Source organism: Castor canadensis, chromosome 11 (assembly GCF_047511655.1).
Source record: "Castor canadensis chromosome 11, mCasCan1.hap1v2, whole genome shotgun sequence".
Classification (NCBI taxonomy): Eukaryota; Metazoa; Chordata; class Mammalia; order Rodentia; family Castoridae; genus Castor; species Castor canadensis.
The window spans coordinates 30,285,393-30,299,148 of record NC_133396.1 but is presented as its reverse complement, the minus strand read 5'-3'; the positions used below and the strand labels follow the sequence as shown (position 1 = coordinate 30,299,148).

General features: G+C 42.7%; 1 protein-coding gene across 1 annotated transcript; it reads right to left on the bottom strand.

The window, feature by feature from the left end:
• Nucleotides 1–10,199: 10,199 nt before the first annotated feature.
• Nucleotides 10,200–10,709, bottom strand: LOC141413622 (ERV-BabFcenv provirus ancestral Env polyprotein-like). Its single transcript, XM_074044748.1, has one exon. The coding sequence runs from the start codon at nucleotides 10,707–10,709 to the stop codon at nucleotides 10,200–10,202; it is 510 nt and encodes a 169-aa protein (XP_073900849.1).
• Between the last annotated feature and the right edge of the window lie 3,047 nt (nucleotides 10,710–13,756).

Below are 13,756 nucleotides of genomic sequence, written 5' to 3'. Positions count from 1 at the left end.
TTACAGTTCACTGTTTATGTTTTTCAGTTTTGCTTGGAGGTGGGTCAATCTGCCCAGAGCCTGAGCTGGATTATTTTCTTAGGGGGTGGGTAGGGGAGTAACAGCTGGTGTGTGATGCTCACCTGTTCATTCTGCAGTTTTATTCAAGCAACTTTGGACCCAGCTGGTGGGGAGAAATAGTCTGCTTTCTTCAGTGGAGCATGTCATAGGGAGGCTCTCCATGGCCTAGGGATGCAGGATGTTGCAGAGTTTGATTCTGATTGATTCTGATCTTCTGCTTTTTGGGAGAAGAAAAAAAAAAAAAAAAGAAAGAAAGAAAGAAATGGCCAGGAGGATTTTTTCCCAGGGTCAGGCATGCCTTGCTGGCTGTGCTGTGTGGGAATTTTGCAGCTGGTAGGTACAATTAAAATCTGATTTAAGGGTCAGCCTTTGAATTTTATCTGCATCTAATATGATGGCAGTTATTATTTTGGCTAGGAGCAATCAGAATTACTCAAATGTAGCTCTGACATCTCAAGGAGGTTTCTGAGGTCACAGAGCTTAGGATTTCTGATTCCCTCCCTTAGCTGCCATTTTGGATCTCCTGTCACATCACTTTCGAATACTCTTGAATAGTGTGTACTCTGTTAAACAGAAATACTCTCCCACCTATTCACAACAACAATAAAATCCCAAAACAGTCAATGGTACATTGTATGTAATTGTAGAAATCCATGCAAGTTCAACCAGTTAGCTCAATAATGCCCTTTATATGAACAAGATCCAAATTGAACTCACACATTGCCTATAGTGCTCCCTGCATGTTCTCCTTCTAGGATCAGGCTGAAAGAGAAGACTCACTTGAGCTGTTCTATTCTGATGACAGAAAGAAAAAGAAAGAGAGAAGAAACATGCAATGCTTTTCAAAGGCTTTGCTGAGACCTAGTTTCTGTTTCACATTCCATTTGGGCTCCCCAAGCTTGACCCAGCCTGTCAGAGAAGTAACCTCCAACCACAGTGGGGCACTGCAGTGGGTAGACATAGAAAATCCTTTCCCAGGAAAAAAGGGCAGCAAATACTTGCAAAGAATCTGCCACATTTCTTTTTTTCAGGTAGGGAAATTGGAATCTAGAGTGATTATGTAATTTAATGCCATCCAGTGATACAGGGACAGAGCTAGAAATTAAACTCCCGTTTGCTTTCTCCAATGTCTACATTTTACATTCACACTTCGTAGAGTTCCCAGGGTATTTTAGGTGATAGGAAAAACAAAAGGCATGCTGACAATCTGTTCTTTGCCTCTGCAGGTCTGAACTCTACCCTTCTTCATCCTGCCCTGTGCAAACTTTAATAGCTTTCCTTACAGTTTCCAGGAAGGTGGGACACAGCAAAATCCTGGCAAAAAGTTTGGAGGGAGGTTGGGAAATAAGGCTGAGTATTTTATTACTTCATCCTTTCCAACACCATCTATGGGTTTGTAGTCTTTGTCTCAACCAAAGTTCTCCAACTCTAAGACAGCCCTCTGCAATCTCTTTTCTGTGGGTTCTAAAGATACTTTTTTCTCACCCATTTAGATCTAAGAGTATAAGGTTGCTAAGCTGTTACTAAGTTGGAGTACTATGCTCTCCCTGAGGTGCCTCTACATCTTCCTTAAGTCTTGGAAAGCAGTCATTTTATTAATGATGGTTGAACTATCTTTTTCCTTGTTAGGACATGGTTTACAAATTTCTCTTAGCTGTTATCCCAGGTAGGACTAAATGAGACAGGCACACAGTTTGTTCATACTGCTTGTCCTTCTTTTTCCTCTTAAATGTGCTATAATTTCAAAAACTCAGACACAGATTAAATCAATACAAAAGCATTGGAAGAAAATTTAAGGGGCCCCAGGTCTTAAGAAAGTAAGACTGTCTTGAGCTTCATTTTTTGTCATTATGATTTTCTGGCAAGAATAGTTGGATTTTCTAGGGTATCCATTTCCATGACTGGTGAGAGAATTTAAAGTACAGGTGGACTGCAATGACAATGATTCATTCATTCATTCAAGACATATTTATTATGCATTTGCTTTAAGTGAGAATAAAACTTTTCACAAACAGTAAAATTTAATAATTCAGCTATTATTTTTATGCAAATAATTTTTATTATTTCACACCTATATCAGAACCCTCTTCAAAGAGAGTTTTGGGGGCTCTGTTGTTATGAAGACAGAAACAATTATCTTTCTTCTCACCTCTCAGTCATATTCACAACAATGTTTTCAGAAAATATATACTTCTCTCTTAAGATGAAAGCCAGAATTTGTAAGAGGTAACAAAAACGAAAATATTTGGGTAAAAACTTTAGTCATCATGAGAGCCTCACAAGGAAGTGTGAAACTCAGGTCACTAGAGCAGGGCCTTCCTCCATAAATGGTACTCCTTCCTCAGAGAGACTGTAAGTACACTGGAGTTCCTCTCCATAGAGAAAAGAATGTGACCTCATAGATAGCTGAGGTTTTATTACAAGTGGGGAGAATGAGTTCAATAAAACCTTAGCAATAGAAAGAAGCTCAAGATACTAATACCAAAAGTACTTCAAAGGAGATCCATCTAAAAATCAAATCTGCCCATGTCACCCTGTTGAAGTTGTCCAAAGGACCCACATCACCAGTAGCTGTTAGATGCTGTGGGGAAATACCCTGAACCCACTGTGGCTAGCTTCAAAGTCCACTTCTGCTACCTTCCTACAGGGTGAATTCAGGAAAGTTACTAGCTGTAGTAGATAGGGAGACGTGCCATCCAAAAACCTATTTGAGGAAGGTCATGGTGCCCCACAACAGAGATTCTGACCTAAATCTAGCACAGGTTTGTTATTTCAGGGTTCTGGAGAACAGGTATCTGAACAGAGGGATGTTTTAGGTAATAAAGAGAAATATTAATATAAAAATTTGAACACTGAGAGTAACCAGTCTAACAGGTACCAAGAGGTCAGTGGAAGATTACTGGTTATGGACTTTGCAAAGTTCTCAAGCTGGAACATTTTGGTGCTTGCAGTGACATTATCCACATTCTTGGTTACTTGTCCTGTAAAAGCAGGCATAACCGAGCATCTCACCTGCCTTCCTTTGTCATCAAGACAGTGGCATTTTGGTTTTACAAAGCCAAGTTTTCACCTCCTTATTTGAGACACTTCTTATTAAAGAATCTTCTTCCTCTTAGAGAAGGCTGAATAAGATTATCTAAATTATCTCCTTAATTAACTGCTCCACTTTTTCCTGTACCTGCCTCTTACCTTTTCTTCTGTGTTTATCTACAATAAACATTTCACAGTCTGCATTCTACCTCAGTGTCTGCTCTCAAGAAAGTCAAGCTGTGACAATATTTTCTTGCCTCAGTTCCCTCACCTATGAATCGGAGTCATAATAGTCCTTACCTTATTGACTTCATTTTTTGGCTGAAGATTTCTTAATATATGAAAGTGCTTAAATTGTGTCTAGCACTGAGGGCCTACTAAATTAATGTTAGTCATTAGTGTTAGGTCCCTGGCATCCTTAGGGCAGACCTGAGGCTACACCTTAAAACCAGACCCCCTGAGTTATGACTGCTTGTTTCTCCCTGCCTGATTGTTTCTTGGCTTGCAAAACAACTCAGGAACTTCCAGTTACTCAACTAGCCAGGTATGTCTACCTGTTCCATCTGGTGATCGCAGATAATCAGAGACAAGAGACTCTCTCCCTCCCCCATGACTTGGACCCTCCTATAAAGCCCACTACCCAATTCACCCAAATCACTGCTCCCTGATCTGGTGGTGGGGGGGAGCCCTGCAGTCTGGACTAATAAATCTTTCTTTCCACACGTGGCATGGTCATTATTTGGCAGTATCTTATAATTAGCATTGCTGAAGAGCATGCAATGGGAGACAGAGAGGGTATATAACTAGACAAATTCTCCAGACTCTCTTGTCATGGTATACTACTAATTGACTATGTTTCTCTTTTTACCTTAGAGAAAAACACAGAAAAACTCTGACCAACTAAAACAAGTACAAGTTCATAAATATGGTATTTGACTCTATGATACAGCTGTTGCTTCCTTCCCAGTTTCATCTTTCCCCTTGTCCCTTCTGCATTCCATAGTCTTTCATCAAAGACTTGCAGTTTAGTTTACACATGCCAGGATCTTGGTGTGTATCTTTATGATTCTGGAAATTAATTTCTACCTACCTTCTTAGATTTATTAACTCCTACTTTCTCTGAAGATTCAGATTATAAATGTTTTGGTACCCAACTGTTGCCAAGAAATAAGCATATACACTCATGCACACTAGGTAGAGCTGAAGTACATTTGTCTCCATTGCACCCTAACATCCTTCCAACATTGTACTTGCCACACTGTAAGTGGCATTAAAACTTCTTATTTATGTGTCTTTCTTCTTCATTATACTATCAGTTTTTAGAGAGCAGGGACCATATTGCATTTCTGGTGCATTATAGAGTTGGTATTAATAAATATATATTAAATTATTGCACTGAAATGTAGGATGTTCTCTTCACTTTTAAATACCTGAAAATCTCATAGACCTTGCAATTATGTTGTGATTCCAAGACTAATGGTGAGTTTAAGAATATGTGTATATGAGCATATACTCATACACACAAACATACATACACACATATGTACATAGTATTATATAATATAATAAATAATATAATATATAATATATATATTATTCTTTTGGCAATCCTATTGATTAGCAATACCATTAGGAAATGCTATTGACTTTCATATTATATATTTAATTTTTGCTAAATATCCAGGCACAAAATACTCTTTAATTTCATTCATTTTTATAGGTGTTTTATAAGTTTATACATTCCTTTTAGTAATATGCAGTCTCTCAAAATTAAGTATTTTTAACACTTTAAATGGAGATTTAAAATGTTGAATGAATGATGTGCTACTTTAATTTTAGTAATTACATTAGTTTAATTTGCAAATTTCATGAAAATGTACTACTGGGCTGAGAAAAAAAGAAAAAAATTGTTCTTTATTTTATGAGGTGGAATTTCAGTAAAAATTTTTTAAAGGTAAAATGTTCATATCCTAAAAGGATCCATCCCTAAATTATATGTCAAAATTTTATTTCTTGACCTTTGCAATAAACAAAACTAATGCAACAGACAACATGTACTCTTTTATTCAGTATATTATGATCAAGTATTTACTCTGTGCCAGGTAATATAAGAAGGGTGGGTTAGGACTATAAATCAGATATGATCTTAAAGCCCAGTGGAAAAGTCATATAATTAAACATTAATTAAAATTGAAGTCTAAGAATGCTGAGAGATAAAGTGTGGGATGCTACCAGAGCATATGAAAAGGCTATTTCCCTGGTGATGGGGACCAGGGATGGGAAAAGATGGGTGGAGCAGTATTTTCATACTGCTTTAAACTGGCTACTCTTAGTTCCTCCTACACTTTCTGTTCACAGGTGTGTGTTCTAAACCCTCAATTAGTTCACAAATTCCCTAAGGTCCTGAGACAATTTTCCCTTCAGTTACTGGCAGTCCTAAAGTCTCTGTGTGCAGTGGGTCCTCAATAAATGCCATCAATTATCACCAGCCAGTAATCACCCATTCTTATCCATGCTACACAACTAACTAAGTGACTTGCCTCTGGTTACACTCAGTGGATGTAGGAGGGACTCTGGGAGTCATTGCAGAGCAATACAACTCCTAACATTGTATATTAGATTTACAGGGGTAATCTGCCTGGCACCTTAAGACACCTGCCATTAAAATAAAAAGGGCAGCACCTTCAAAACAGAACAAAGTCAACTGTTTTACCTTCTAAGACATTAACATGATAATGTCACCATTCCTCCAAGGGTGTCTATCTGCTAATAAATATGCAGATGTCACTCAGAAAGACATAAGGGGCAGACTCTCGGGTGAGATGTTTATAGTCTGTTGCTCCAGGAAAAAATAGGCTTTCTCCTCTGACAATTTTTTTTTTCTTTTGAATTCAAGAGCCATATATTCTCATGTACAGATCTAAGGGCAGGTCTTTGGAGGTCCAGTAAGTCATAAAGGCAAAATGTTGAGGATTGTATTGTGGTAACAGTGTATTAATACTTTCAGGTGGACTTGAAATTAAGATCTCTGAAAAGGAGCTGTGAAATACTGTGGAAATGAGAATTACAGACAACTCACTGAGAAACTAGCCATGCTTCAGAGAATTTTGGTTTTCTATATGTACTGTGAAGTTTTCTGAACTATTTTAAACAAAGGAGACTCATGGATGTGTTTCAGAAAGGTTAAATTTGAATTGATGTGCTGGAATGATTAGAGATGTTCATCATTATAATTTCTCATTCAAATTTTTCTTTAAAAACCAATTTATCCTATACCCCATGACCACAAGTCATGATGCACGGATGACACACTCAGGAATTTCAGGTTCTCAGAGTTTTTGAGCCTGCTCTGAGAATGAAAGCACAGACAGACTCTAACAGGAGAGGTCAGAAAGATTTTATTTGTAGAGAATTTAGTTGTAGGAAAGAGAAGAGAAAGACTGCATATTGGGGAATGCAGGGGGACCTGGGCCAGGGTGGAGAGTGGGCTTTATAGCCTACTTTTGCATTGCCTGAGGATGGACATACCTTTTAGATGAAAACAGGCGTTTCCTGGGAGAAGTGTCTCCTTGACCTCCTGCGGTCTGTCCTTCAGTCAGATCATTTTAATCTCTCCATAGTTCTTCCTTACTGTTTGAGAGGTGTGTGGTACCTAGCTATAGACAGTGATTCTGGCTGTAACTGGGATACAGCAATATGCATTCTATTTAACACAGGGTTATGTACAGCTCCTTGCGTCTTCTCCACAATAAAGAGCATTTAAGTCATATTTCACAGAATCTTACACTTTTAGAACTAGAAGATATCTTACAAATGCTTGAGGGAAAAGAGTGCCTGGCAACTCTGATGTCATTCATAGGAACTAACATCTTACCTAACTGTGGGAGATCATGTGTGTAATAGAGTCCAGTAATTAGAGTAAGAACGGTTTATGTTTTACCCAGAACTCGGCTATAACTTCCTGTATGAAATTGAACAGAGTACCTAACCTATTTAAATTTCACATTCCTTATCTGTAAAATGAGAATAACACCAGAATCATAAGTTACTCTAAAGATTCACCAAACTTGCATACATAACATGTTATATGCACATTGAGGCCCCAAGACAATCATTTATACACAAATTGCTCAAAAACATTTGATGTATTTGGGTCAAAGTGACTTGCCCAAAGGCATAGAAAAGTAGTCCTATACTAATCTGACATGTGAGCCTCCTGCAAGCAGTCACTAATAGGCCTTAGAAGAGGTTTGATGAGCAGGTAAAGCCGTACAATTATAAAGCAAACCTGAAATCTCTGAAAGGGAAGGGAAGAGGAAATGAGATTGGGCAGGATGAGCCTCAGCCTCAAGTACTATCTCATGGTGTTGGCCAACCAAAGCAAAGTTGGCGTGTTAGAAGATGCTAGCTTGTGTTGGAATGATGCTTAGCTATTGGCTAAGGATTTCCTTGGAAGAGAGTGGACCAGACTCAGAAGCTGAGGCATTTCCTGCAGATACCAACAACTGAAGGCTGCCAGTTAACTACACTCCTTCAATTGAATGATAAGTTCTCTCTTGAAGGGAGATCTGAAGGCACATCCCAAGCCTGATACCACCAGTAGCATAGATCTGATAGAACACTATCAGATCAAAAAGCAGCAATGACCTTTAAAGGATCATGTAATTCAAAGTGAAGAAACTAGGTAAGTAAGTGCGAAAAATTTTTAAATGAAATGAAAACTTTGATGTGTATGTTCAAACTGTATTCAGAACTGTGTGAGACAGTAGAGGCAACCATTCCTATATTTCAAGATTCAATCAAATCAGAAAAATCATAAAAAAATACAAATGATTCTTTTTACTTTTTTTGGTAGGACTGGGGTTTGAGCTCAGGGTATTATGCTTGCAAAGTAGGAGCTCTGTCACTTGAGCTATGCCTTCAGCCATCTCACACTGGCTATTTTGGAGATGAATGATTTCTTCTGGCTGGCTTTAAACCATGATCCTGTTGATCTCAGTCTCCCAGCTAGCAAAGATTATAGGCATGTGCCACTTGCACTTGGCTAAATGAATCTTGATATGTAGACAGAAATACAGGGAAAAGAAAATTAGAACATGGGAGACAAAGAGAAAAAAAAATCTTTTTTTTTTTTTAATGGTGGCGAAGTATAAATGGGAGAGGTTGATCTGGGAAGTCAAATAAATTTTGAGTTTATTCTCAGTTCTGGTAATCACTAGGTCTTCTAGGGCAGATTTTTTCAGCCTCTATTAAAATGTTACTTTTGAAAACATTCAGTCAGCAATTTATTAAACATTTATTGAATGTCTACTATATTTGACACTATAGATGCTAGAGTCTATTGTGTCAACCATAGAATGTTGGAAATGTGGGCCCCAAAATGACCATGTGGGGAGGAGTGATCTGGCCAAGAGATTCTCTACTGCCAGGTGGGAGAGGGAAAGGGCCAAGAGAACCAAGAGAGAGAGAGAGAGAGAGAGGGGCAGGGGTTTAAATACCCCTCAGTGAGACTCAGCCTGATCTGATTGGTTAGGATCTTATGGTTCACGCTGATTGGAGGTTGGGGCAGAAGGAGGATTCAGGCTAGACTTGAGGCAGGACTGTGACCCTGGGAAACAGAAGCTTAAGGGTGCAGTAAGAACCGAAACCTATTGGTGCCGTTATTGCCAACATTCCTCCCTTTTTTGTTTGTTAAGGAAGGGGGGCATTGTGTTCGCTCTAGCTTCTTCGAGCTGGCAAGGGGCAGCATAGGGGAAGGGAGGCTTAGTTGGCAGATGACGTTAGAGTAGCGAGTCTCATAACGGCATACACTCAGGCTCCAAAGGTGAAAATTTCCTCTTCCCTGAATTCGATAAAGGTTCCCTGTAGCCATAGATCGTAAATGGTCTCCAGCCACTCCTCTGGGTCTTGTATGGCAGGTATTAACCAGCTGTCCTCACATAGGGAATCAAGGAACTGCAGTAGGCGCCTTGTAAGGGATTGAAGTGGCTCATAGTCCAGTGTCCCGGTAGGGTTCATCGCGGGTGTCCTCCAGCTGAGTTATGAGGGGGTGATATCCCTGAAGGAGAAGCTGGTTGAAAGTTTAGTTAGAGATTCTGCTCACCTGAGATCTGAGAAACTGGAGTAAGCAGGGTAGGAGGGTGCAGAGAGTAATGAGCATAAGCAAAGGACCCAAGAAAGGCAGGAGCCAGGTGCCGAGAGGAGATCTCAGCAGGTCAGTTAAGGTGTTTTTACTGGGTCTCCTTAGGCGGTCCTTGGCCAAGTTTGTTAACCTGTTGACATTTTGTTCCACAATTCCAGACTCATTGACATAATAGCAACATTCCTCCCGGAGGAAGAAACAGGTACCCCCCCTTTTCGGCCGTTAAGAGGTCCAGGGCCCTACAAGTTTGGAGGGCCACCTGAGCTAGAGAGGTGAGCTGATGCTGAAGGGAGGCCAGTGAGGCCAAGGTGGACTCAAGGGCGATCTGTAAGCGCTCCTCAAAGTCCCTTGCTGAAATAACACTATGGCCAAGAGCTCCCCCCATGAAGTCTGTGGCAGCAATGGAGGTTGCCAAACTTATACCCACCATAATGGGCAAGAAGGCAGTGCACTTTGGTCAAGTGCCAAATAGGAGGGAGAATTCAGCTTCCCCATAAAGAGTAAGTTGGGGAACTATGATTACCAGTATGCAGGGCCCAGGAGTAGTTTGAGTTATGCAGGAGTGTAGGGTGTTGTGGCACCAGAAATATAGCCCCGAGGGGGACAGCAGTTGTGCTGTAACTGTGACATTGATATGACAGGATAGAGAAAAGTTGGACTGAGATGTCGAGAGCGGAGTATAACAGGTGTGTGTAGGAAGGGGAACTTGTGTAGAGTCAGGTGCCCATAGAGGTATCGATGGCAAGGGAGGAGTGCATGAGGAGTTTTGTAAGGCAGGGGAAGCATTGATAGAAGATGAAGCATTAATGGGAACTGCAGCCAGCAGAAGATGCTGGAGGGAGGCACAAAGAAAGCAGTCAATGACACTAATGGATGTGGTGAGGTTCATGAGTTGGAGTGAAGTCTGGAGCAGTTGGAGCCAGGTAGGGGTAGAGGATTGTTGAAGGGCCTGTTGTAGGCCTTGTTCCTACTGGAGGACCTCTGAAGTCACCTCCTTTTGAGTAGGGATTAGAAGGGTGAGCTCCCTGGAAATCATAATGTGAGCTGAGGGTTTTGAGGCAGTGCACCCAGCATAGAGGGCTATCATTTCACCCTGAACCCATCTGTTGTCCCATGGGTTGGGGATGTGGGCCACGATGGTCCCATTTTGTCCCCTATAAAAGGAGAATTCATTGCCTGGGCCCCTTAAATTCAGTACCTGGTAGATATTGCAGGACCAATAAGGACATCCCCCATATTCCTGGGTATATGGTGTGCCCTTCTTGTAGTAGTCCTTAGTCTGGAAGAAGAAAGGGCAATGGCATCCAAAGTCGCTATCACTCCTGGGTTTGAAGGTGACTGAGAGAGGGGTCTGGCACCCCTTAGGAGGGCAGTCTCCGGTGTCCACCAGACTGGTGATAGAGGTTTGTGAGACAGTGTAGGTCTCCTGTATCTTAAACCTCCAAAAGTACCCTCCGGCGTTAGCCTGCCCACTCATGGAGAGGAGGGTGAGGACCGAGAATAAAAAAAGAGAATCAAGACACATCCTTGGGGGCCGGAGAGGGAACATGAACCCAAGAGATGTGAAGTTTCAAGGGGTCTCCAGGGGAAGGGGTGCAAATGAAGGCGGGGAGTGAAGGCGAAGGGTTGCTGGGATCGCTCTGCTGGTTGTCTCCTGGGGGCCGGGCTGGCTTTAGCCTGGGAATATGAATCCAAGATGTTAGTTTTCCCAGAGTCTCTTCTAATCAGGCTGAGGTAGGAGTATAGAGGATGATTTTAAGGGGCCCCTTCCATTTTGGGGTGAGGGGTTTCTTCTCAGGGAAAGGGGGAGAAAAATAGACCCAGTCCCCTGGGTTTAAAGGGAAAGAGAGATGAGTGTGTGAAGGGTCCGGAGATAAGGTGTCATGGTGTCACCATAATTGGGTTTGAATGAAGGAGAGAAGAGGAAAGGTGAGGTGCCCCAGGAGGGGGCCCGGGGAGGAGGTGATTCCCGGAGGCAGAGCTGGGTGACTGAACATTAACTCAAAAGGGGATATTTTTGTGGGCTTCTGTGGGAGCACCCATAGGCAGAAGAGGGCTATTGGAAGGAGTTGAACCCAGTCTAGGTGTAGTTCTAAGGTGAGTTTGGTGAGAACCTCCTTTAGTGTACAGTTGGAGCGTTCTACCTTCCCTGATGAGGAGGGGTGGTAAGGGATTTGGAACTGCCATGGGATATTAAGGGCCTTGATAATTGTTTGGGTCACCTGGGATGTGAACTCTGGACCATTATCTGATTGGAAGGAGGTAGGCATCCCAAACCGAGGAATGATATGGGTTACAATAATAGATGCCACAGTTGTACCCCTCTTATTGGAGGTTGGGAAGGCCTCCACCCATCCTGAGAAAGTGTCTACCAGAACCAGAAGGTACTTGTGTCTCTTTACTCTGGGCATATTTGTAAAGTCTACCTGCCAATCTGTCCCTGGGATGTGTCCCCTGGCCTGGTGAGTAGGGAATGGGCTGGACCTCAAAGGGGTGTGTGGGTTAGTCCTCTGACATGGGACATGTGGAGGTGAGGTGGTGTAGATACTGGGAGTCTTCTGGGGTAAGGGGGAAGAATGAGTTTAAGAAAAGTTTGAGATTTTGAGTGCTAGTGTGGAAGATGGAGTGTAGATATGAAAGGAGAACGTGTCTAGGGAGTGACTCATGGGCCGGTTCAGGAGTCTGGTCCTGAGGTTGTGCGAGAGCGAGAGTGGAATAGTTCTCCCCTGCCACCTGTCGGGCAGCCTGATCTGCCTTAGAATTGCCCCTAGTAATGGGTGATGAATCCATTTGGTGGGACCGGCAGTGGGTGATCCCAATCTTAGAAGGAAGGAGAGAGGCCCGGAGTAGGTTGGTAATAAAAGTGGAGTTGGTGACAGAGGTCCCTCTCATGGTTAATAATCCCCTTTCTTTCCAGATAGCTGAGTGAGAGAGGAGGATGTGGAAGACATATTTAGAATCAGCGTATAGAGTGAGAGAATGGTTGGCCACCAGCTCAAAAGCCCTTGTAACCGCAAACAGTTCAGCCTGCTGATTGGTGGTACTGGGAGGGAGGGGCTGTGCCTTGATGACTTGGGTTAAGGGCACTATAGCATAACCTGCTCTCCATACACCCCCCTCTACATTGAGCTGCCATCGGTGAACCAGGTGTAGGTGGAGCCCTGTAGGGGCCCTTCCTGGATGTGTGAAGGGCAGGGGAGAAGGGCCTCCAGGGTCTCGACGCAGTAGTGGGTAGGCATGGCGGTAGAGGTGGGCAGGAGGGTGGCAGGGTTTAAGGAGGAGCAAGCACGGAGGGTAATGGAGGAGTCATGGAGGAAGGAAACAAGAAGCGACAAGGTCCGGCAAGGGGGAAGTGTTCTTAAGCCCTTATAGGTGAGAAGTTCCGCCAGGTGGTGGGGGGAAACGACTGTGATTGCCCTCCCGAAAGTGAGTTTCTTTGATTCCTGAACTAAAACACAGGCAGCTGATAAGGCCTGTAGACAGGGGGCCCATCCCCGGACTGTGGGGTTTAGTTTTTTTGGATAAATACGCTGCTGGGGCAAATGTTGGACCCTTGTCTTGACCCAGAACTCCCAAGGCTAGGCCTTTATTTTCATGGACATAGAGGGTGAATGGTTTCTGGATGTCTCGGAGGTGGAGGGCCGGGGCCTGGAGAAGTTCCTGCTGAAGGCATCAGGAAGGGGTGTCAATAGAGGTAAGTAAAGGTTCAGAGGAGCCTCCCTTAGTGACATCATATAAGGGGGCTGCCAGGACAGAATAGTTGGGGATCCAGACCCGGAAGTATCCAGCCAGTCCCAAAAAGGAAAGAATTTCTTCCTTCATTTTGGGAGCTGGCATTTCCTGAATGAGCTGTTTTCTGTCCAGAGTAATTGCCTTAGAGTCATGGGACAATTGAACTCCCAGGTATGTAACTGTTAATTGAGAAAGTTGGGCTTTGTGGAGAGAGGCCAGATATCCCTTGTCCACCAGAAAGTTTAAGAGTAAAGTGGTGTCGGTTTTAGAGATGTCTAGAGAAGGGCTACATAAGAGTAAATCATCTATGTATTGGAGGAGAGTGGACTTAGGGAGATGGAGATTTTTGAGATCATTAGCAAGCACCTGGCCAAATAGATGAGGGCTATCCCTAAAACCCTGAGGGAAGACTGTCCAAGTGAGCTGTTGTGAGTGGTGGGTGTGTGGGTCCATCCAGGTAAAAGTGAAAATGTCCTGTGAGTCGGGGGAGAGAGGAATGGTAAAAAAAGCATCCTTGAAGTCAAGGACCAAGAAGTAAGTGGAGGAGGCAGGAATAGAGGAGAGAATGGTGTAAGGGTTAGGGACAAGGGGGTGTATGGGTTTAACAGAGTTATTAATGAGTCTAAGATCCTGGATGAGGTGGTAGGCACTGTTTGATTTTTTTACAGCTAGGATGGTGTTGTTGTATGGGGAGTGGGTAGATCTGAGGAACCCCTTTTGAAGTAAATTGTTAATGATTGGTTGTAGTCCCAGCAGGCTGGAAGTAGGGAGGGGGTACTGAGGCTGGCACAG